Source organism: Panthera pardus, unplaced genomic scaffold (assembly GCF_024362965.1).
Source record: "Panthera pardus isolate Hobbes unplaced genomic scaffold, ASM2436296v1 HiC_scaffold_6, whole genome shotgun sequence".
Classification (NCBI taxonomy): Eukaryota; Metazoa; Chordata; class Mammalia; order Carnivora; family Felidae; genus Panthera; species Panthera pardus.
The window spans coordinates 98,041,281-98,066,413 of record NW_026526991.1 but is presented as its reverse complement, the minus strand read 5'-3'; the positions used below and the strand labels follow the sequence as shown (position 1 = coordinate 98,066,413).

At 40.0% G+C, this 25,133-nt stretch overlaps 1 protein-coding gene and 1 long non-coding RNA gene across 2 annotated transcripts in view; one reads left to right on the top strand and one right to left on the bottom strand.

Annotated features, from left to right (window-relative positions):
• The first annotated feature begins 1,613 nt into the window (after positions 1–1,613).
• Positions 1,614–8,826, top strand: LOC128774962 (uncharacterized). Its single transcript, XR_008419528.1, has 3 exons — positions 1,614–1,764; positions 3,088–3,143; positions 8,725–8,826. It is a non-coding gene; the product is annotated as an uncharacterized LOC128774962 (long non-coding RNA).
• The window catches only part of LOC109276050 (PZP alpha-2-macroglobulin like), a 47,356-nt gene continuing 26,804 nt past the window's right edge, over positions 4,582–25,133 (bottom strand). Inside the window, exons 16-36 of the mRNA XM_019464557.2 lie at positions 23,439–23,603; positions 22,832–22,934; positions 19,005–19,140; positions 18,137–18,365; positions 17,126–17,252; positions 16,586–16,707; positions 15,850–15,901; positions 14,803–14,886; positions 14,345–14,521; positions 13,980–14,067; positions 12,707–12,863; positions 12,292–12,366; positions 11,697–11,877; positions 10,586–10,809; positions 8,813–9,031; positions 8,521–8,648; positions 7,423–7,513; positions 6,670–6,738; positions 5,814–5,916; positions 5,295–5,336; positions 4,582–4,738 (exon numbers count right to left, since the gene is read on the bottom strand). Coding sequence (XP_019320102.2) covers positions 4,716–4,738; positions 5,295–5,336; positions 5,814–5,916; positions 6,670–6,738; positions 7,423–7,513; positions 8,521–8,648; positions 8,813–9,031; positions 10,586–10,809; positions 11,697–11,877; positions 12,292–12,366; positions 12,707–12,863; positions 13,980–14,067; positions 14,345–14,521; positions 14,803–14,886; positions 15,850–15,901; positions 16,586–16,707; positions 17,126–17,252; positions 18,137–18,365; positions 19,005–19,140; positions 22,832–22,934; positions 23,439–23,603 — 2,595 coding nt within the window. The 3' untranslated portion in view covers positions 4,582–4,715. The remainder of the gene's footprint in view (positions 4,739–5,294; positions 5,337–5,813; positions 5,917–6,669; positions 6,739–7,422; positions 7,514–8,520; positions 8,649–8,812; positions 9,032–10,585; positions 10,810–11,696; positions 11,878–12,291; positions 12,367–12,706; positions 12,864–13,979; positions 14,068–14,344; positions 14,522–14,802; positions 14,887–15,849; positions 15,902–16,585; positions 16,708–17,125; positions 17,253–18,136; positions 18,366–19,004; positions 19,141–22,831; positions 22,935–23,438; positions 23,604–25,133) is intronic.

The following is a 25,133-nucleotide window of genomic DNA, read 5'->3' as shown; positions in this document are numbered from 1 at the left end:
TTTAGAAGGATGTGGAGAAAAGTGACCCCTTATACCTGTCGGTGGAAATGTAAGTTGGTAAAGCCATTACAGAAAACAGGTATTTATAGAAATACCACATGATCCAGCAATCTCACTTCTGGGTATATACCCAAAATAATTGGAATCAGGATCTCAAAGAGCTGTGTGAGCTTCCATGTTTATTGCAGCATTAGTTACAATAACAGAGACATGGAAACAACCTGTCTATAGACAATAGAATAAAGAAAATGTGTGTATACATGCAGTGGAATAGACTCAGTTTTAAAAAAGAAGGAAATCCTGCCATTTGCTACTACATGGATGAACTTGAAAGACGTCAGGCTAAAGGAAAGAAACCAGACACAGAAGAACAAATGCTCTATGGTCTTACTTATATCAGAAATCAAAAACAGTGAAACTCAACAGGCAGAGAGTAGTGTTACCAAAAGCTGAGGGTAAGGAGAATCAGGGAGATGTTGGTTAAAGGGTATATGGTTTCATTCACGCAAGATGAAGAAGGTTAGAAATCTGTAGAGCATAGTGCATATAGTTAACAATATTGTGTGCTTAAAAATTTCTTAGAAGAGAAGATCTTAGATTAAATGTTCTTATCAAAAAAGAAAGAGGGAAGAAACGGATGACACTCACATCTATGGTATTGTATATGGTGGTGGTTTCATAAGTATATACATACGTATCTTCAAACTCATCAAGATGTATACGTTAACTATATATGGCTTTTTTGTATGTCAATCATAACTCAAGAAAATTAACTACTTAGAAATAAAGGAAGGAAGGAAGGAAGGAAGGAAGGAAGGAAGGAAGGAATTAACTGACTACGCTAGGCCTTGAATTAGTCATAGTGGTTTCACAATAATGGTAAGTAAGAATAAGAAATTTCAACTTTTGGGGTAAGGAAATAGAAGTTTTGACAATTTTTAAGAACACTTACTGCTGTAGCAGATATGAATTAGGAACCACAAACCGTGTCATTCAAAACGTATACCACTTTTTAAATGAAATCTAATTCTGTTTCCATTTTTCCAAATTTCTGGGTGAGAATTAATCTCAGTTTTTATTAGAGCTTTTCTCACACTGGGATTTGTAAAGCAAAATGTCTGGGAAGGTTGCTTTACTGTTCGCTTGAAATGGTTACTCTTGATGTGACTGTGTCATTGTCCAACCCCTCAGCCCCTTTGAAGCCTGGCCGTTTGGGCCCAAGAATGTTTGCTGAGACTGGGAGCTCTTTGGTTCAGGGTGGCCTCACATAGTCATTTAACTCAGAGGTCCTATCTTTCCCCTGGGTGCAATGAGGGAGAGGACCCCAGATGCCCACTATCTCGGGTCACACAAACCTCCACCCACCTCCTGGTTTTGGATTCTCCCTGCCAGCTGGGCTCCTACTCTTCCCTCCCTGCAAAAGACTTCTTTCTTCTCTTCATGAGCGCCTAGAGTGATTTGCTCAGATAGGCAGGGCTTTCACATAGTTATCTTTAAGCAACCTCTACTTCTGACCTTGAAAATTCTTTTAAGGCCAAAGAACACAAGGTCCTGGCTAGGCTTTGAAATAGGGAAGGGAAAAACAAGGGATCGGAATCAGCACAGATCACATTCTTTGCAAATCCTTTTGAGGAGTGAAAACAAAACACCAGTTCATATTTCAATAAGTTACCCTTCCATTTTATTCAGGGAAGGAAGCTGGGAAACAGAAATATTTCACTTATTTTGGGAGAAGCAGAATGAACATGCAGAGTTTCAGTTCAGGTATGTGTGTGTGTATGTGTTTGTGTGTGTGTGTGTGTGTATGTGTGTGTGTATGTGTGTGTATATTTTGGGGGCGGAATATATCATATATATCATATATATATACATATATATATATATGATATATATATATCTTTTGGGGGGAAAAAGAAAGGAAAAGATAAAGGGAGAGAACAGGCTAGTTATCATTTTGGTAATTTCCATTTTTACATGTACATCTCTATAACCTCACATTATTGGATAAAAACATGCAGAGACTTCTGGTGCTTGGCTCCCATGTCATGATTTTCATGGAAAGATTTACCATCTCCCTGATCTTCTTTGGTCCCTATTTGATAATGCCGTTACTATCCCACACATATATTTTCCCTGTTTGTGCAAGCAAAAATATGGTCCTAGAAACATGGAATTTTAATCCTAGGATTCAATAAAGAGCCCTAGCATTAAAAGACTTAACTCTTTTTCTGGGAACTGTAAAATGTTGGAAAAATATGTTAATCTCTGGTTCTTACTTCTCCCTTTCCTTATGTAAAAGTGGATCTTGACCTCATAAGAAAGGGATCAGAATTCGTAGTGATAAATTACGAATAAACTGTGTTTATTCTTCTCTCTTTGGAAAACCTAGGATGAAATAAAAAAGCATTCTGGATTAGGGAAAGGATTTCTTAGCCTCCTGGCTGACCTGCCCTCCCATCCTCCCTCTTGTCTTCCCATCTAATCCCTGTGATTGAGAAACCTCTGTTTCTTACCAAATTCTCACGTTTGAATTCAGATCTTTTGGGTCATCTTTAAAGATTTCTTCTAAATTTTCCATTTTGAAACACTGTGCCTTGATTCTGAGGAAGGCCAAGGAGAATGGTTTTTCACACTGTTTCTAGTCTTTTTTCAGGAACAGAGAATTAGATTTCATTTTTTTTGGCAATGCGACTTCATGGGAAATATTATATTCATGCATCAGGATGCACAGAATATCTAATTATTTCTCTCTTTCTGATGTTAGCAATCATTGGTGTTCAAGACTTAGATACATTATTTCATTATGAGTTGCAAAATGGGTTTAGATAAAATTAGAAAACATAGAAAAGTCTCTGAGATGTTTAAAATGCTATGCAAATATAAAATTACATCAATATTGAATTTTCCTATGAAGGAGGAGGAGGAGACCCACATAAGAGAGAAATAAAAAGTAAATAGACAAAATTCCTCCAACCCTTATGGGTTGAGAATTCTTTGATAAAGAGGACAACAATTGAAAGATAATTGGGCTTCTGAATAAAATGTACATCCATTTCCCTCCTTTTCTTTTCTCAACCCCTTTTAAAGGATGCTGAAGACAAGAAGAAACACACAGTAGGGCTGAAAGTGAAAGGGGGTATCAGGTAAGAGTTCTCCACCATTACCCTCCACAGAACATGGATTTTAGCAGTTATGAGAGTACCCTGGGGGGAGTTGGGAAGTCCAATGGGGAAGTTCTGGCCCACTGTTGGGAAAGAATCCAAGAATAGATGCACTGAAAAAGGTAAGAGGAATATTTTTACTTTGCCTTCATCACCGTTCCCTAAAGCAGCACATTTTTGGTGGCAGGAGAGACCCCCGTGGCCTGCGACTTTTCCCATGGGGGTAAGTGAGAACATACTGAGTGCCCCATTAAAGTTGGGCTTGGTCATGTGACTTGCTTTAGCCAATAGAATGCAAATGAAAGTTATATACACCACATTTGAGGCAAAGCTTTTTTTTTTTTTTTTTATGTTTATTTACTTTTGAGAGAGAGAACTGGAGAGTGAGCAGGGGGAGGGGCAGAGAGAGAGGGAGACAGAGAATCCCAGGCAGGCTCTGCTCTGCCAGTGCAGAGCCCGATGTGGGGTTCAAACTCACGAACTGCACCATGAGATCATGACTTGAGCCCAAATCAGGAGTCCAATGCCCAACCGACTGAGCCACCCGGGTGCCCCTGAGCCAAAGCTTTCTGAGCCACTGCTTGATTCAGCTCTTTCTCTTTCCCCTCTTCCATGAGAATAGTTTATCCTCATAACAATACTTTGAGATAGGGTCTGTTATTCCCATTTCTTTGTGAGGAATCCGAAGCAGAGAGTTGAGTAACAGCCCCAGTCATTCAGCTGGTGAGACAGGGATGGAGTCAGAATTTGACTCTAGGTAGTCTGGCCCCAGTGTCTAGATTTTAGCCACTGCACAATACTGCCTGTCACCAACACATTTTCTTACTCCAATCACTTTAGTCTCCTGTGAAGTCCATTTCTGATGGACTTTCTTTTTTTTTTTTTTTTTTAATTTTTTTTTTAACGTTTATTTATTTTTGAGACAGAGAGAGACAGAGCATGAACGGGGGAGGGTCAGAGAGAGGGAGACACAGAATCTGAAACAGGCTCCAGGCTCTGAGCTGTCAGCACAGAGCCCGACGCGGGGCTCGAACTCACGGACCGCGAGATCATGACCTGAGCCGAAGTCGGCCGCTTAACCGACTGAGCCACCCAGGTGCCCCAACTGATGGACTTTCTTAAGGACGAAGATAAACATTTCTTGCTTCCTCTCCAAAAATATTTATGCCTAACTAATCAATACTACTTACTTACCTCCGTCTAAACAAAGACTTCCTAGACCAATGAATGAGTTTTTTCCCTAAGATTTCTCAGAACATAAACTATTTTCAGTTATTCTCTGTTCGACTTTATATGTAATAGCCACAGCTGAACTATCAGCAGATGTTACACATCTGTATTCTTCACATTATTTAAAACAACATAACATTTCATGTAAGCATGTAATTGATATTTGATAAATGAACGATTGAACAAATGATAGCTTGCCCAGAAACATATATTTATTCAACAAGCCTCTTTGATGTCTGTTTCACAGAGAGAAACAACTCCATTTCTTCTCAACAGAAGTATAGGACAGGGAATCCAACAAAATATGGAGCCTAAATACGGTCTTCAAACATTGCCATGCTCTGCATCTATGGAGGGAAGAGAAACATAGGAAGGTGGTGGGGTTTCCTCAGGAACATTCCCTCCGCTGAGCCTGGGCTAGAACAGGGGTTGGCACACTTTTGCTGTGAAAGGGCATATGGTAAATATTTTGGATGTTGCAGGCCATGTGGCTTATGTCATAACTATTCAACATATGAAAACAGCTGTAGAAAATAATGCAATGAGCGTGGCTCCGTTCCAATAAAAACTTCATTTACAAAAATAGATGTTGGGCTAGATTTGGCAGGAGAATTAAATAGTTGTCCCTTGGGCTGAAGGGGACGGATTAACTGTGATGTAAAATGTTGCCTGTCCGTGATAGCTATCCTACAAACAAACACGCAAACAAAACCTATTGACTTTACTGATAACGGTGTGGCTATCTGAAATTGGAGAGCCCACGGTTTTCTCTTTGTGTGAGAATGTGCCACGTGAACTGTCTTGGGTCTAGCAAAAGACTTGTAGAGAATTTTAAATTTAGAAGAAACTTTAGGGAGCATAGTTCATGCGGAATGAGGGTGGTCCTGGCGTGTGACCTCTTACCTATGCTGCAGGGGGCGATGTACTCAGCAATGGCAGACTCATCTGAAAGAATCGTTGGATGAAAGGAGACAAAAAACAAATCTATAAACGGGAGCCCATACTAAGTCTGTTCACTTTACTTTTGGAGACAAGTACACATCAGGATTGTCAAAACTCTACATAAATACACAAGTGTTGAACAGGATAGTTAAAATATCTATATTCGAACATTCACCTGTCATAAACTGCCTTTCCTCGTTACATTATCTTTTTATGTGGATTATGTTCCCTACGTCTCTAAAATATTTGAGAGCAGTGTCCAGATATTATCTTTCTTCTTAAATTTCTAAGTTTCTGACTCAGTAGATAGTGATGAATTTGTTCCACTAATAGTTGCTACAATATGTATCTTAGAGCAAAGAGACAAACAGATGTAGCACTGACCGAATGGACTAAAACCAGGATCTGTTGTAACAACGGATTCTATTTCTTGGCTCTGGGTTGAGACTTATTTAGTTGTTTCAGTTTCTTCTCACTTACCTGGCTCATAGTAATCATAGACTTTGACAATCGCTGCCTTGAGGTCCCTTACTGGGATATCTTGCAGAACCGTGAAGGAAAAGCTGAGTGTCTGATTTGTTACCTAAAAGGACAAGTGGGAGGAATGAAGAGTCTAGAAAGTGTCCTTCCTCTTCCTTGAGTAAATTATATTCTTTCTTTGCTCTCTGACCCTCATGCAATGGTGTCTTTTAGGTGAGCAAACATTTATGGGTGACAAGATGGATTTCACATGCAACTTTGGAAACACTTTACTGTGATCAAAATTCCCCAGATTTTCTCCTAAATAGCTGAGACAATCTACATTCTCTGGTAGGCTTAGCTATGAGATTAACTCTCTGGGCCTGTGTGAGGGTTTGCCAAGATGCAGAGACTTGGCTTCGTAACATCTGTAATTATCAAGCTATTCTTTTTGTGTGACTGGATAAGACATTCCCTTTGCTTTATAGTCAGATTTGAAGATATTCATGAAGTCTACATTTTATTTTATCTTATAGAGGGATGTATCAGGATGTTTACACTATCATTAATCAACCACTATCGTACATTTATTCTTTGGGGGGAGGTCTTTGAAATAACAGACACAATAACCTTTTTGTTCATTGATGTTCTACTTGCAATTTCATAGACATATTCATTTTCCAATTTGAACATAATTAAAGGGAGCAGAACACTCCATGGGTCTAAAAGGAGACTTTTATTCTTTTAGAATAAAGGAACTTTCTGGAAAGGTGCTACTAATTACTGCTTACCTCATATTACTTATTTTCTAATGAAGAGACCCACTTGAAAAGACCACCATGATGTATAGTCTCAGCCAAAATGTCAGAGCTCTTACCTGTTCCACATAAATGAGGACATGATTATTGCTGACTTCCGTCCTGCTCACATGACTAGATCTTTCGAGCTGAAAAAAATTAGAAAATTTAAAAAGTTAGCAAATGAGAGAAGATTGTAGTCAGGGAAAAATGTCCAAATGATGTCAGGGATAGGATTCTTATAAGTCATTTTCATGATTAAATAGCCAGGGTACATTAAAGATATAAAACATGGGTGGCGGGGGGGCAGAAATCACATTTGGATACAGGCTTCAGTGTTATCATGTCTTGACCATGAAAAAATCATCTGGCTTTGTGTGATGAGAAGGAAGCCAGTATTTTCAGATCAGGATTTCCATCATGCTTCAATATCCAAATAACACATTAGACCCTCTGGCATCTTTAATGATTCTAATTCACATTGCTTCTGTCATTGCCAAATGTTTGAGAGCATATCAGCCAATCTGACACTTAATCAAAGTCTGTCTTTCTTGCATTGTTATAGTAAAATACAGCTTTGTACCCATGTGCTTTAATTCCCTAACTAGACTGCGAATGGCTTAAGGACAGGAACTCCTCTTGGGTTTCTCTGGTATCACACAAGTCCCTCGGCTTAGAGACAAATAAACAATTATTGAATTTAATTTCCTGGGTTTGAGAAAAATATTTTGGGGGCAGGATGATAATGATAAGGCTTTGCTATTGGTAGGCTTCTAGTTTGAATATACAGAGCATCCTTTGTATGAAATTTACTAGGCTTAAAATTCACCTACCATTTTTATTGTTGGTTTCAAGGGGATAAAACCAGATATCATCTTCACATCAACAATCACCATATTGGAGACAGGACGGCTCCCTGTGTAACTATAGTGTCAAAGGGAAAAGGAGTAAGGGCTTTGTATGTGAAAGAAAGCCAGAGTCCCTCCTTCAAGACCTACCATAAACCTATCTTCTTGAAGTTTTCTGTGACATTATGACTCCTTGAAATCTGTGTTCCCCAGACATGTATGACACTGATGTTTGGAACCCTGAATGTATATCAGATCTACTGTTTACTAAAATCATAGATGTTTAAGCCCCAGTCCCAAACTATCAAATCCGAATCTTTGGGAATGGAGCTTAGTAGTTTGCATTTGTTAACACATGATAGTTTTTGGACACTTCATCTATATGTTTGTTATTTAGTAGGTATTACTTTAATATTTTTAATTAACTTGAATGTAGCATGTCTCCCAGAGAGGCTCCAAAGTGTTGTAAGATCGGATAGACTTTTATACTTTTATGCAAGTAAGATTTGTTTTACAATATCAATATCATTAATATTAGTTACATAGTATTCTATTGCTGCTATGTTTTCTTAGGGTTCCTATAAATTTTTGATGGGTTATTATAGGGCAATTTCTATATCTTATATGCAATTTATACTTCTCTTTAATATTAGCATTTGCTATTTATCTGATTAGAAAAATAATAAAATAGAATATAATCATTCAGAAGAGGTAAAGAAGACTTTCTTCAACCTAAAGTACAAATCTTTGTGGAAAATAATTTACTCTTCAGTGATGCGTTGAACAAAAATTAGTGTAAAAGTAGGGAATTTTTAACATTCGAATAGTCCACACTTTTTATTTGACAGTTTAAGACCAGACTTTGCTTTTAAAGGCTTTGGAAGTATTACTGAAACTTTAAGACAAAAAAAGTTACTAAATAAAAGAATCACTTCATGGTGATAGAAGGCTAACTTCATTAGTAGATATAACAGCTTTAAATTATACCCACCTACTAGCATAGCTTCAAAATATATTATTAAATACTGATGGTTCCAAGTAGCTTTTAGACTCAGGATTGCATGATTCAGCCACAAGTCTTACCTGACACTCAGTGAGATCTGGAAGCTGGTGTGAGCTTTGGGTCCATCACAAGTTTGGGGTACAGTCTGCACCTTGAGAGTAAATGCGGAGTCCTCCTTCTCTGGAAGAATATTGTATTTCATGGATGCCTGTGGAACGGCAATGCACCATCAGTTTCTCTCTTTGCCTGGAACGCCTCACTTTTTCATCATTTCACTCCTCCAGATTTGCCCTTTCCATGTTCAGAAACGAGAGACCAGGACTCCTCTTTCATTCGGTAAGGTTAAAATTTCCAACATAACTTGAGTCTCACCTGAAGATACACACATCTGTCCCCAGTCACCGTTATGGCATATTGCCCAGGCAGCTCTGGCAATGAGACCTGATGCAGTAACAGGAAGTTGGTTTTGTCCACTTGGAAATTCGTGAAAAATGTCTGTGAATTCCGAATGGTCACCCATGCAGCTTTCTCAGTCCTGGTGAATGTGGCTGCTCCATATCTGGACAAGGCATGGAGAGCCACCACCGTGTCCTGGAAGAGAGGAGTGGAGAACCCACCCCCAAAGAGTAAGTTTTTGGTAGCAGGGACTGCCCCCAAAGTCTGTGTGGGTTACCACAAGGGGATGATGGCTTTTTCCCCCTGAAGTATACATCTGCTAATTGTGTTTCCTTTTTCTCTGCCTTTCAGGCACCATCAAAGTTATGCTACAGTTTCCGCAAGTGAAATAAAAGATTTCTGATGCCAATTAGCCTGGCAATTGGTTTTCACTTGTATTAGGTTTGTCCTAAGGGACTATTCCCCTACGTCCAGAGATTACGGCCTACCCTTTCTCATCAATGGTGCTCCTGGCTATAGCTGTCCAAGATTGGGTCTAAAATTGACAAGTTAGGAAAAAGAGTGAATGGTGTTAATTTAGGTAGAAGAGTGACTGAAATTGGCTGTGAGTGGTGATATGAGACCATTGCACTTTCCCAAGTTTCTTTCCCACTTTTATATAGCGTATTTTCACTTCCCACACCTAATTTCTCTGAAAAATAAAAGTCCCACTATGTACATCCTAAATATTGAAAGAGCTTTGTAGGAGGGAAAACCCAGATTCCCTGGATATTTAACACAATCACTCATATCCTCAGTAAAATAGTTCCAGAATTGTGGTAGGAAAAAAAGAAAATTCCAAGAACTTCAGCTTTGAAAACAAAAATTGGTTTAAAGGGAGAACACATTTCTCAGGGCAGGCAGAAAGGCGTGGAGAGGCTGGCTAGAACTTCTCAATCATTCTGTGGAGATCAAAGTGAACTCTACTTGGTCACTTCCCTTTTATTTTCTTTTTAATTTTTAATGTTTATTTATTTTTGAAAGAGAGAGAGAGAGAGAGAGAGAGAGAGAGAGAGAATGAGCAGGGGAGAGGCAGAGAGAGAAGGGGACAGAGGATCCAAAGCAGGCCCTGTGCTGCTGACAGCAGAGAGCCTGATGTGGGGCTCGAACTCATGAACTGCAAGATCATGATCTGAGCTAAAGTCAGACACTCAACCTACTGAGCCATCCAGGTGCCTCGGTCACTTTCCTTTTAATCACACAATTTTCTGGTTCACCTTAGAGGATTTCTTGTTGGAAGAATCCTACAGGAGCCAAGGACACTGTGTCTTATCCAGTGGCCATTTTACCTTATCTCGACTGAGAGTAGGTGGGGTGCTATGGGCCGAGGACACGGGTGCTGCTAAACATCTTTGGTGCCCAGGACAGCCCCTCACAACAGTGTTTATCTTCCCCAACATGTCAGGAGCACCGATATTCAAAAACCCTAGTCTAGAGTGTGGCCAGCGACCCATGTGTGTAAGCTTTAGAGAGGGCTGATGTTCATGGTCATTAGCCACATGGATAGGGTGTCAACATAGCACTTGGGAAAAGCGTTTTGGGGGAATGTCTCAGGTCTGTTTCCTTCAGATTCCCACTGTCCTCAAATATCCTTAAAGAACCCTCCCCATGATTTGATGGTCTCTTCTCTTTTCCTCGTAACTGTTCTGTTTTCAAGCTTCCCATCTGCCAAGTGAATCTGGAAGAGAAGACTATTTGGGAACCACAGACCTGGGTGGAGGAGAAGCCCCCGTGGGCATTCTGTTGCTTTAGGATCCAGCTCACGATGCCCGCGGCCGAAGTCAGGTCCTCGGAGGTCGGGCCGGGCTGGGCCGTGAGGTGAGCGAGGAGCACATAGGACGTCATCTCCACCTCAGCTGAGGGAGCCTGGGGCTGATAAAGAGTCCCCACTGGTGCCCTGGGTTTCTCAGGTCGCTCCCAGTGGACTGAGTTGCCTTAAGGGTAAGAAAAAGGATGATGATTCGCAGATGATACATGAAAACACATTTGTATCATGGGTAGCCGAAAATAATACAGGGATGGAGTACGGTCCTCTCTGCCACAAGCCCCACAAATTCCCTGAGTCACATTTCCATACTAAGCTTGGTTTAGTCCTGTGGGGCTAAGTTGAAGAGTGTTGTTGGAGGACAAAGCACGGAACATCCTATTTTTATTAATTTTTTTAATGTTTATTTTTGAGAGAGAGAGAGAGAGAGGCAGAGAACGATGGAGACACCGAACCCAAAGCAGGCTCCAGGCTCTGAGCTGTCAGCACAGAGCCTGACGTGGGGCTTGAACTCACAAACTGTGAGATCATGTCCTGAGCTGAAGTCAGACGCTGAACCGACTGAGCCACCCAGGCACCCAAGAGAGTTCCCTTATTGCTTGAGATATTTCGTGGAAACTGGAGGATAAATTGGAATATAAAACCTACGCATTGATCCCAGAGGACTTTTTGTGATCATCTCTTTTGCAAATAGAGATAAAAACACTGTGAAAATGTTATTGCACTTCCCTGAGTATGGCTTTTTTGTTGTGCCTCTTTTCATTCGAGTATAATTTCATTCAAGCAGGCAGATACCATGGGAAATATATATAAATTTAAAAAATATATATATGTCGCAGTGAGGAATAAACTTCCACAATTTACCTGCAGCACTGTCTACTATGTGACACACTGTATAACGTATGACATTTCAGAGACGACATTTTTATGAGAGGTGCTCTGATTTCATAACACCTGAGTTGGATAAGGAGACTTGTTACTTTCAGCAGGAACACAATTCTCTTTTTGCAGTGTCAGGGGAAGAGGAGGGGGCATTTGTTGACCATTCGCTCTCACCTTCTTTCACAGCTTCCTCCCTAAGAGAGTCCAGTATTTCTCTCTTCTTGTCTTGGTTTCCCACTAGGGCAAAAGCGTAGGCCAACAACGCCTTGGTGTAGCTATGGCTCCCATGGGTCCCCTCCTTTGCTGTGTTCCAGGCAGACTCCAGGCAGAAGAGGGCATTGCGAATAACTGGGTGCTGCAAAGACCAGGAGGTAATGATGTCAAGCTAAGGCAAGTCGCGGATGGAGCGGGCCCTGGGTTGGACATTGAGTGACAGATGTCATTCACGGCTGTTAGCCAGACAGGTAGACAGCCGGATATCCACGATTTTGAAGTTGAAAAAGTGTTTTAAATCTCTTAGCTTTATACTTAAGTCTTAAAAGAATAAGTCCACAGAACCTGAGTGTTTAGGATGAGTTTTGTACATAGCCTGAGGGCGTTGCTAGGCAAGTATAAGTTCCCTTTGCTGGATTAACCACAGAGCTCTGCGAGCTGAGAAATGCCTCCGCATTGAGCGAAGGGAACTTTGAGACTTGGCTTTTTGTAGGGCGTGTTCAGACATCAGGGTTGTAGTTTTCATGGTAGGAAGTGGAATTGAGGTGAATCTTACAGTGGCAGGGAGAGGAATTTCCAGAAGAGCAATAGTGACATAGGCAGAGAGGGTCACTTCATCTTCTACTCCTCCCTGTGTAAAGAGGAAGAGAGAGAGAGAGGGAGAGAGAGAGAGAGAGAATTTTTATTAATCCTACTTTAAGATGTTAGTATATTCTTTTCTGCTGTTTCATGGAGATTCTCCTCAGTATCTGTCTCTATCAAGCAAATTAACAGCCTCATGCAAATACCATTTCTTTCTTCTCAGGTTTCACATCTTCAGGTTTAACATTCCTTCCCTGATGCCCTTTCACAAAATACTGCACTTCATCTTTGCAACCCCTCTGTGCCTTTTTTCCTCCCATCACCTTTGGAGGAATGTTAGCATGTGTGTATCATCGTGAGGTTCGGGACAAGTACTCAGAACACTTCACCTTAATGGCATTGTTGAGCAGAGACCCAGAGCTCCTGAAACAGCCGTCTTCCTTCTGCCTTTGGGAGAGCCAGCTGAGGGCTTGGGTGATGTGTGCTTCATCGATAAAGATGTAGGTTCGAGCCTGGGAAAAAGTCTTCAGTACAAAGGCTGTGAGCCTGAGGAGTCAATGAACTATTACTGAGAGTCTGGAGACTTTGTCTGTTAACGATACTCTTTTTGTTTCGTCGCAACCTGTTGTCGAATGCATTACCAATTGGTCCTGACTTCCTAAAGCATTTCTGTGTCACTTCAGAGATTCAGGTGTCTCCTAGTGTTCTTGGGCAGTTGAGATATTTGCTTTCACATTCTGGACTTTCTGTATTTATTTCTTCTCACAGATTTCCATTTTTAAAGTTATTTATTTATTTTGAGAGACAGAGAGAGAGAGAGAGAGAGTGCTTGAGCAGGGGAGGGGCAGAGAGAGAGGGAGAGAGAGAATTCTAAGCGGGCTTGGTGCTGACAGTTCTGTGCTGATGCAGGGCTTGAACTCACAAACCATGAGATCTTGACCTGAGCCAAAATCCAGAGTCGGATGCTTAACCGACTGAGCTACCCAGGCTCTTTTCACAGATTTCTTACCTCCTCTTATGCAGCTAGTAGTCTAATGAACTGCTTTTAATGTCCTGCCTCAGTAAATATTTCACCTCGCCCAGCTTCTCCACCACTTTCTGGGTCATTGATTTCCTCTCGTTTTCTTTTGTGGTCCGACTTCTTCAAGATGAATGAATAGAAAAATAAATAGATGAGTGGATGGACAGACAGGTAGACAGATGGAGGGACAGATGGAAGATAGATGGATGGACTGACCACGATGGATGGATAAACAGAGAGACAGACAGACAGACAGACAGAGAGAATCATTTAGTAGAAGTTAGTAAAGGACACTCAGTGAGGAATGGCTACTGTTTTTCTTGCCTGTCTCTAGTGTCTCTCACTGCTAAGCAACAACTTAAGAGGGAAAAACCACAAACTTACAATGGTCTCTTAGCAACACGAGAAAGAAGAGATGCTTGGCATATTAGATATAAAAAAGAATCAAGTTCCAAGTGTTCTCATTTCTGCCACCTATTAGCCGTTTATACCAGAGACATTTATTTATCCATGTTGTATAGCATTTCCTCCTCTGTAAAATGAAGCGGCTCTCACTTCACAGGGTAGTTGTAAGAATTAAATAGGCTAACATATGTACATGCTGTGAGCTCATCGTTGAGACTCAGATTTTCTTCTCTTACCAAGTGTTGCCCTGGCTCCTGCCATATTGCTGTCCAAAGGGGCTGTAGGAACCATCCTGGTGTTTGTAGTTCAGCTGTCTCTGGTAACCTGGAATGAAAGGTTCAATTAGTTCAAGAAATATTACAGAAAGGCAAGCCACCCATACGTGAAGGTTGGTCAGAAGCCCCAGACATTGTACGGTCTCTTGTGCATAGGATCTGTCATGGTGATATGGATATGTCACAACACAACATCCTATCAAATGTTGGGAATGTTGTCATTTCGCCCAAAATCACCATCATTAGCTTAATATCTGGTAATATGATTCAAGTTTAATCGGAAAAAATCTCATTAGAGTAACAAAGTAAACTCGTCTTTGTCTCACCACTGGTAAGATAGCCAAGGGCCTTGGACTTGATCTCTGCGGTCAACTGTTGGGTTTCATTCAGATAGTTCAAAACATAGATGTTCGGAGCAAATAGGGCCATGTTTTGTTCTCCACAGCCATAGGGCATCTGGAGGAGATTCTGTATATTTTGCATAGCAGAACCTAATATGTCACCTGGGGGATGTGAAAGATTAGGTGTCAGAGTAATTTCAGCTCGTAAGTAGCTCACACTATTAAAGACAAGTGATTTTCCTATTTAGTATAGATACTATCATTTAGGCAAGGGAAAAGTTCTATTTAGAGAGTGAGACTTCCAGAATCCCAATAGAAATAGATACTATCAATAAGTTGAGATTTCAAGCACAAACATAGATAGATAGATAGATAGATAGATGGAAAAAAATGTATTATGGCTGATCTTTTGTCTCAAGTTTTCTGGGTGCAAGTTGACTCACCCAAAACTGAAAAGGAGGCTCTGGCCGATTCTTTGACCACGTTAGGTGGGAGCTTCAGAGATAACTGCTCAGATATTTCAGTGCCTTTGGAAACAGACAACCCATATCAAAAGACGGCATCTCTTACCGCAATATGATGTAGTGGTTAGGAGGGGGTCAGAGCCACCCTGCTTGGATATGGTACCAGTCCTGCCACTTACTAGCTACAAACCTTGGACAAATTCCTTAACCTCTTCATCGTCCAACTTGCTCGTATGATGATTCAAGGAAGAATGCATGCGAAACACGTGTGCGTTAGAACAGCCTCTGCAACATGTCGTATCTCAATACACGTGAGCAGTTATTATGGTTGTTATTATTATATTCAGCAGTAGTGTAATTATGTCTCCTTCAGGGACTCGGGGTCCAAGGGATAAGGACTGTGGCTTATGGTGAGATCACCTTTAATAGTCCAGCTCTTCTTGGTGCTGTATGACTACCAGAGTCCTTTCCCCTCTCACTTTGCTATGTTTTGTGTTGCCGTGCATAGTGGCTCTCTCAAAGGAGCCTGGGAACTGGTGAGGGTGTACAGTTCTTTGATTTAATGGTACAATTCTCTGCTTTTATTGTTCTCTGAGTTTATATTTTAAAATGGTCCTTCTCAAGTGACAAGAAAAGCGTCATACACACTATGACGTAGCGCTAATACGAATGTGGTAATGTAATTTGCAAGGTACAGGTGTTTCTTAGTGATATGACAAATTCCCGATGTAAAACGGGTTTTCTCTTTGCCATGAAAAACATTTTTTTTAGTAAGATGAGTACAAAGTGCCACATATTTCATCATCAACTATTTTAGGGAATATTATTGTCATTCAAACTTATCATGACTTTGCTCTCCTTCTACCTAAACTATGACACTCTAAGCTACTATGTCTTGACTGGTTCACGATCAGTCCCTGGGCTACGGAGGTAAAGGCTAAATGTGAACTGAGTTTGCATTGTAACTTGACATACATATCCCTGTGAGGCGTTATTCTCACTATGATTATGAAGATTGACTGTTACCTGAAGCACAGATCATAAAGTTGAAAGTCTTTTCTTGCTCAATACCTTCAGGCTGGAGTAAAAAAAAAAAAAAAAAGGAGAAAATGGATAAATATCCAGGTTTTTGAGGGACAACCGTAGATTCATTGCATTGAAGGCTGGAATTTACACTAAACAATCTTCACATCCCACTTATTATCAAATTACTATAAATCCATACAATTCGAAAAACCAGGGAGATCTGCAGAGGAGGAAAGGAGGGATAATAAGGAAAGAGAATCAAAGGTACAAGGGGTGAGAAATAAGTGAATCTTAGAAGAGAGGTAGAGATCAAGAAAAGAGAATAGTTCTAAATTAATCTATGAAAAAAGTATTTACAATAAGCTAACAAGGTTAGTTAGCAAAGTTTACTATAACACTTTTTTTTTAATATTCTATTTTATTTTAGAGAGTGAGCAGGGGAGAGGGGCAGAGGAAGAGAGAGAGGAGAGTCTTAAGTGGGCTCCACATTGTGGAGCCTGACACGGGGCTCGATCCCATGGCCATGAGATCACGACGTGAACGAAAATCAAGAGTCGGGTGCCTAACTGACTCCCGTAAACTTTTAGGACAGGAAATACCGCTAGTCTTCCCAGGGGCATTGTGTGAGTATGGTATAATTATCCTTTATTATCTCAAGAATATGGCCATATTTTTTCATTGTTATTATTGTTAGGGTCTCAGAAAAATATGGCAAAGTGGTCCGGACCGGACCTACCTCCACCAACAGGGTTTTGATGACCGTGTCTTTTCTCCCCATCTCAGGGACCTCAGCAATCTCATTTCCACACAGCTCGAGGGACGGCACTGCCTCTGCACTCACCGAGAAGTTCACACTCCCTGGAACAGAAAAACGTAGAAAAACATGCACGTTCACCTTGAGAGCAGTCCACGCCATCCCTAATAGCTGAGAATGTGTGCTTGTCAAATGGTCTACCACTGAGCTATTACCCCCGGAAAATGACTCTGTGCTCTGTCATCATCTTGAAGGGCTGCCCTTTAACCTTACTGTTGGCCGGAAGTGGGAAATAAAGCTGAAAAAGACCTCAAGGCTAATGTCCACTGTGCCCAAGCCACAATGATCATGGGACCCAGGTGCAGTGGGAGTACTGGGAGGCCGCTGGGGGTAGAAATCAAAAGAAGCGACAAACTAACCTTACGGAATTATATTTGCGGAAAGCAGAAAGGAGAACGTGATGTACGTAGGATACCTGCCACGCTTGTTGATCGGAGAACGTTTTGGGGGAACGTCACTCACCCAGTGTTTTGGCAGTTATCGTCCAAGACAGGGTTTGCCTCTCATTTGCACAGATGCAATGAGATTCCTCTCCCTTTTCATCCTGGGATTGTAGGAAGGCTGGGGAAGCTTCCAGTTGCACACTGACCTATCATTTGCAAGCGAGGCATAGAAACAAATGGTCAGAATATGGAGAGACAATGAATGCACAGAACTGGGACCACATATGAGATGCTGCACTAGACTGGGACTTGGAGAAAAAAATTATGTCACGTAAGTCCACGCATGCTTTGAGGAGTTTAAGAATGGCAGTGATACAAAGCAAGAATGATTCCTTACTAGGAGGATCTGGCCTTTGCATTAGGGTAGATTGGAGAAATTTGCAGGTATAGCAATAGTGGAGGGGAGGGGAAAACCGCAATGGAAGATTGCCCATGGGAGCATTACCTACTGGTTCTACCCGTTGGTTCCTACCTCCCGTGCAGATTTTCTTCCTGACTTCTTTCTTCCCTTCTTCCCACTTCCCTCAACAAATATCACCTGTCTACTATATACAAGACAGAGCAAATTAAGAGCTTCCGGACCTTGAGGATATTGTGTTACAAAGGGGATAATCTATATACAAAACCGTGACGAAATTTACAAAGAAATACATGCTGTAGAAGTTACAAGCATATTGTGGGAGTTTAGAGATAAGAACTTGAAGGATGACACTCATGGAATTAAGAAAACTGACTTTTTTTCTGTCAGCATCAAGAATTTTCCTGGCAAAAAGCCTATCCTGTGTTAAAGGATTCGGCCAGATTTGGGCAATTTTCTTTTTAAAAGTATGTGGTTTGGAGATCCTGTACCTGTAGCCCAAAGGTCATTGTGTTATCTTCCTGATCAGGTTCTGCCCTGCTTAGCACTATTTGCAGTTCTAGGGCAGAATTCCCAGTGTTATCCACAGTCTTGGGAACGGAATCGGGAGCTGACCGACCGAAGAAGTCTTTGATTCTATCCCCCGTTTCAATTCACCCTCATTTTCCTTACCCGGATGCATTTGGGAAGGTAGTTTAGGACAGTGGCCTTGAGCGTGAAGGTCTCTCCGCGGATCACAGAGTAGGGCATTGTGAGCTCCACAAAGAAGGGCTGGAAGGCGCGGAGGGAGGCGGGAAGAGAGAGACCAAGCCCTGTGTCATTGGACAGACAGAGGGCCCCTGCCTTCCATTCCGTGATGGTGTCAGGGACTGTTACTTCCACTTCAGCCACACCTGATGCGCTGGGGAGGATAGAAATGTGAAGAACAGAAAGTAAGCAGGTGAAACATCTTTTCTCAAGCGAGAATCAATATGTCCACACGAGTACACCAGATTATGTATCGGGAAACTGAGTTGGGAAAATAGAAGGTACTCAACGGTGCCTCTTTCCCTTATCAACATGTCTGTACCTTAAAAGAAAAATACTTGCATGTGATTCAGTTTGGTCCATAGATGTCCCTCACTGTTGTACAATCCCATAAACAAGCATATAACACGATCTAACAAACAGACCATTACATTTACGTAGCCTGATTTGTTTATGCGCGTTTTCCAATCTTGTTTACGGAAGGCTCCCCCCATAGCATTAGGCAGTCTAGCATTTGGATATTTTTAGCACCCATGTCTCTTTTCTGGCAGTCTCCGGAACAGTTATTTCAGAATTGCTCATCTCTGAGAAAATTTTACCTATAAAGTAAAATATATTTTTATATTATATTTGAAACCTCTATAATAAAGGCATTTTCTTAGACCTATCCCGAAAGGATGAGAGGTTAAGATGATTATTTAGAATTTCTCAGAAAGGTTATCTTAGAGTTGAAAATGCTGGAGGATTCTCACTGGCTCACCCACAGCAAATGGAGGAGAGTGAAATTACTTACTCCACGGCCACCAACTCCCAGATCCAGGTCTCAGGGAAATAAGTCCGTACCGTTTCAGAGACTGGCTCTGGATTATTTATGGGCATTATATTATATGCGTCAAATTGAGGACTGTATGGACTCGCTGCCATTCCCACTGATAAAATAAAGGAAAATTACAATCTAGTTAAAGAAAAAGCATCCATTCATGGTGCATGCGTGAGAGTTAGAAGACCAAGTTTTCACTTTTCCTGCTCAGATGGTCTCCTAAGAGTTGTAGAACTTTGGAAATAACTTGTTGAGCCCTCATTCTTTGAGCAGACAGGAGTCTCTGTTAAAGGTAGAAATTCCCTGTACCCTACAGATAGCATAATTTTGTATGAGTGGAGGCTCGTAGAGCAAGAGAACTTGGACATGCGTTTATAGTTTGTGAGAGATATAGTGGGTTTTCAAGGTCACAGAGTATTGTTTCCTCCATAAGAAGGACTGAGCAGAAAATGCAAAACTCTCTTCGGGCAATATGTGTTCAATTGTTTGAGTTACCAATGGGTGAATAGAATTTAATAACATCAATTCTTTGCACTATAATGAAGCTTGTAAACTCATTGTTCTCTTGATAAGAAGGCTAGAGCATTAGATTTTCTTCTCTTTATGTCTTGGGAAGGAGAAATGAAAAATTCAAGATGCCATAGAAAGATGGTTCCATTTGCTACGACGGAGACAGAGAAATTATTTACAAAAGTGAGGGGATAGAGAACTAAACATGAAAGCTTTCTGATCCTTGTTGTGCCTGAGGTCATGCTTATAAATTGAGTTTGGCTTAGGCTCTCCATCCAGGCACCCCAGGTGATATTTCAGAATTGCCTTGTGAAATAATATTTATTAAAAAACAAAACAAAACATGGGGCACCTGGGTGGCTCTGTCAGTTGAGCGTCCAACTTCGGCTCAGGTCATGATCTCAGTTTGTGAGTCTGAGCCCCACGTCGGGCTCTGCTGACAGCTCAGAGCCTGGAGCCTGCTTCGGATTCTGTGTCTCCCTTTCTCTCTGTTCCTTCCCCCTTTGTACTCTGTCTCTCTCTCAAAAATAAATAAAGATTACAAAAAATAAAAAAAAGGCTTTAAAAAAATTAAAAAAATAAATTAAAAAAAAATTTCCAGGTATTTTCCTTTGATATCTCTCTCAACTGTAAAAAAGCATCCACAGTAATTTCTTTAATTAATATCATACAACTTCTTTCCTAGAAGTCCTTCCACGTGGTAGCCATCTCTGTCTCTGACTTTGATTTCTCCCTGATGTTGCTCTATTGTCTCTGTTTTTACTCTTACGTTGAATATGTAAATCTGTTATTGGTACTTAAATTTATCTAAATGGATGATGCATCTAAAGAAGCTATTTTCTCGTTTCTGCTACAGATGTCAAAGACCCTTCAACTTCTCCAGCTATTCCAGTTAACAAACAGTGGCTTAATGTGTTATTTTAACTCCATGTATTGGATGATGACTGTACCTTCCTTATTGTCTCATTCTCAAGGTCAACTTCAACTCTCTACTGATCCTTTCACAGTGTTTATGTTAAAATTCTATTCTTCCTTTGTCACAACTCATACACTCTACGTTAAATGCCTTTAGATTCATTTCCCAAGATGAAATGTTATTGTGGTCGTTATTATTATTATTCTGCTTCTTTTTCCCATCTGACTTCATCGAAATGTGTTGATCCCTGGACACGTTCACTTACGTTCTATTTCACTGCTGATCACAAAATACTTTCAGCTGGATATTCTGTTCATGGCTGTGAAAGGGCCACTCAATTTAGCTTTGTAATTCTTGTATTCATTTTTGACCTTTGCTACTTTCAAACAAAAAAAGCATAAAAACTGAAAACTTAATTTTCTTCTAAATTCAGTATCTAGTGTGATCCTTATAAGAAACATATTAGATCACGTCACTCTCCACTTCTGAAAATCTTTCCATCTCATGCAGAGTAAAAAGTCAAATTCTTACAATGATCTACAAAGCCCTATACCATTTGGCCTCAATTATTCCGCTGATCTCTCTTTCCAACTGCACTTACTTTATTCACTCTGTTCCAACCATGCTGGTTTCCTTACCCTTAGAACATTCCAGGTAAGCTCTCACCTTAAAGCCTTTGAGAGACAGAATAGTGTAGAGGTTAAAAAACATGGATCTGGAGTCAAACAGCCAGATCTGAATCTCCATCTTATCTCTTACTGGTTGTGGCATCCTAACAGCTTCAGTTACTTAACCTTTCTGGGTTCAGTTTTTCCATTTGAAAAGTGCTGAGAACCATAAAAAAGAAATGGATGGACTTATTTCACTTAGCATTATATTCTCTGGCTCCATCCATGTTGTTGCAAATGGCAAGATTTCATTTTTTTTTTTTTTTAATGGATGAGTAGTACTCCTAAGGCAGTCAGAAACAGATAAATATCATATGATTTCTCTCATGTGTGGAACTTAAGAAAACAAACAAGCAAAGGGGAAAAAAATAAGGGAGAGAGAGAGAAACCAAGAAACAGACTCTTAATTATAGAGAACAAACTGATGGTCACCAGGGAAGAGGGGGGAAAAGCAATGGGTTAAATAGGTGTTGGGGACTGACGGGTGCACTTGTTATGATGAGCACAGGGTGATGTACAGAAGTGTTGAATCACTAAATTCTACACCTGAAACTAGTATAACAATGTATGTTAGCTAAGTGGAATGAAAATAAAAATTTAAAAGAAAAAAAAGGAGAAACGGAAATTATGAGGTGACAGAAATTTTAATTAATGCTATAGTGATAATCATTTTGTAATATATAAGTGCATCAGATAAACACATTGTATTCCTTAAAATCATTTAATGTTCTATATCAGTTATATCTCAATAAAGCCATCTGTCATGTTCACTGGGCACATAAAACCTCTGATTCATAAATACAAAACTCAGAAGATGTTCATCTTCATTAACAATATACATCAAGAATATTTTGGAAGAAAAGACAGAATCATGGGAGAGAGAGAGAGGAAAAAGGTTTGGTTAATGGGCTGTAAGTATAAATAGATCTGGGGATTAAAACATGTATTTTAATGGGAAAGTGAAGGGTGTAGAAAGAGGCTGCTTCCTTTGATGTTTTATTTCGTTTTCTTTTGGCTTTGGATTAGGAGATATTTCTGCCATCTTCACATTATTTCTTTTCACCAGCAAGGCCTGTTCTCTTCCTTTCTATTCTTTAAGATATAGCATCTCTAAAAATATCTCCTGATTCCGTAGTTAGAATTATTCTCTCCTTACATGGTAAACATTTTCCTTTCTTATAGTATAGTAGAATCTTGTGTTTCATCTGATTTTGTGCCCTGAAATATCTGATTCACGTAGGGGCTCCAGGGTGGTTCAGTCGGTTAAGTGGCTGACTCTTGATTTCAGCTCAGATCATGATCTCATGGTCAAGAGATCGACCCCTGCATCGGGCTCCATGATGAGAGTGGAGCCTGCTTAAGATTCTCTCTCTCTCTCTCTCTCTCTCTCTCTCTCTCTTTCTCCCTCTGCCCCTCCCCTGCTTGTGCTCTCTCTCTCTCTCAAAATAAATAAGATAAATAAAATAAAATAAAATAAAATAAAATAAAATAAAATAAAATATTGGGCTGATCTTTAACAAACTGGTCAGTTCTGTCTATGCCATTTACCAGCTAAATTATCTCAGCAAGAAACATCTGAATCTTAGTTTCTCTATGTATCAAATGGAGATAAGGCCACATTATCTATCTCGTTTTACATTTTTTTTTTTTTTGGCAAAGTAATATCATTGGATGCTATACAAAATTGAAAGCAACTTGCTATTTACCTCCATACATTGCTTGCCTTTCTGCTCCTGCAGGTGGTTGGATCACTGAACACGACCGTGGTTTTCGGATTTTAGAGTTGGTGAACACCTTTAATCCCATACCCTGTAAAAATGGTGACTCAATAGGTTTGTAAACTTGATTAGAATCCATGAAATATATTTTCCTTAGAAATTTCCCTATGTAACCCCGATAGCCTTAATGTTAGATTAATTCCCTAGGGGTACACAGACTCAATAAAAGAGTGGTAAAATTATAATACTTTATGGCTTATCAAGATTTTATAATTTATGGCCTTTTGCAAATTAAATATAACTAAAATATTTCAATGAAATGGCAGAGGTTGGATCTAGCCCTGTCTCTGAGTTATCAACTGTTAGGCTAAACATTTTCTAAAACTATATATTTCTAAATTATATATATATATATATATATATGTATATATATGTATATTTATATATGTATATTTATAAATAAATATATATAAAAATATATAAATGTGTATGTAAATATATATAAAACTATATATATAACTATATATATATATATAGTTTTACTAACATAAACATGTTCATAAGCCGGTACATTAACAGGTAATAAGGATTTTACCTTTAGGAAGTCATACATATCTTCTTCATCATAACTTGCTAGGGGAATGTAGATGGCTCCTTTAACAATGATATAAGGATCGCTACAACTTGCATGTTCTTCTTCCTGCTGGTCCAGTTTGTCAGGGAAACCAGTAAGATCCTTCATCGTTAGCAGATTATATACCTGGAACAGAGGAGCGATCAAAGACAGAGCTCTTACCTGTTTTTCTTTTGAAATAGCCATTGAACTGAGAGAAATGTGATAAGAATCACCATCAGTCCTTTCTTGAGTACCTCGAAGTAGTCGGTCCCTTAGAGAGAAGTTAAAATTTTTGTTTGTTTATTTTTATCAGTGTTTTGTGTTTGTAATTTATTTATTTTTGTGGTTCTATTGACATAAAACCTACCTGGGAAAATGTTTCCAAGGATTATACAACTTAAATTACCAAGGATTACTGAAAAATTCATTCTAGTGTTTAGAGGTAAAACTAGACCAAATAAAGAAAGATCTGAACTGTCTCTGTGTTTGATGAATAGTTAATCACCTGACAAATTTAGGGGCACCTGAGTGGCTCAGTCAGTTAAGTGCCTGACTCTTGATTTCAGCTCAGATCATGGTCTCACGGTTCATGAGTTTGAACCCTGCGTGGGGCTCTGTGCTGACACCATGGAGCCTGCTTGGGATTCTCTCTCCCTCTCAAAAATAAATAAATGAGCTGTAAAAAAAGAAAAGAAAAAAATACGCTAATTTAGGTAGGAATTACTGCAATCTGTTAAGCTTCTATTTCTGTATAGCTTTGTTCTTGGATAGAAAAACCACATAGGTACATAGGTGAATATCACTGATATTCAACAGAACAATGTCTACACAATTGCAAGCTCAGGCCACCTTTTTTTTTTTTTTTTGAAGAAGGATGACTTAAATGAAAGAACCACGAATCCGTAGGGTGGAGCCAAGGGGCTTGGATATTTATTTCCTAGGCTGGAGTAAGAGTGAGTCCTAATCAAAGGGCTTTCAGCCTTTGGGTGGATCTCAGAACTGCCACGGACCGATACCTCCTATGGGCCTTTGTTTCCCCTTTTGAACAGGAGTATCAGTATGTCAGTTCCACCATTGTATGCTGAATGTGTGGAGGTAAACACCTTAAGTACACGCTAGGTCAAGGTCTTCATAGCTAGAGGAATTGTACTTGAGGAACAACGCCCAAGGAACATCAACTGTACCTGGGCCTAATTTGGGAATGAGACTTCTAGGGTCATAGGAGGAAAGTGAGTGTATTTTACATGTGGGAAGGTAATAGGTCACTGGGAGTCAGAGGGCAAACTGTGAACACAGCCTCCAAAATTGCCCCCAGTAATCTCTACCTCCTGGTATTTGTGTTCTTGTGTAGTTCCTCCTGTAATGAATAGGGCTGACATCTATAACTAATAACATTTAAAAAAAATTTTTTTTGATGTTATTTATTTTTGAAGGAGAGAGAGTGACAGAGTGTGAGGGGGGAGAGGCAGGGAGAGAGGGAGACACAGAATCCGAATCAGGTTCTGGGCTCCGAGCTGTCAGCACAGAGCCTGACGCGGGGCTTGAACCCATAAACCACAAGATCATGACCTGAGCCGAAGTCGGAGGCTTAAGCGGCTGAGCCACCCAGGGGTCCTTATAACTAATAACATTTTGTGGAAGCGGTAGTGTGTAAATGCCAAGGCCATGTTATAA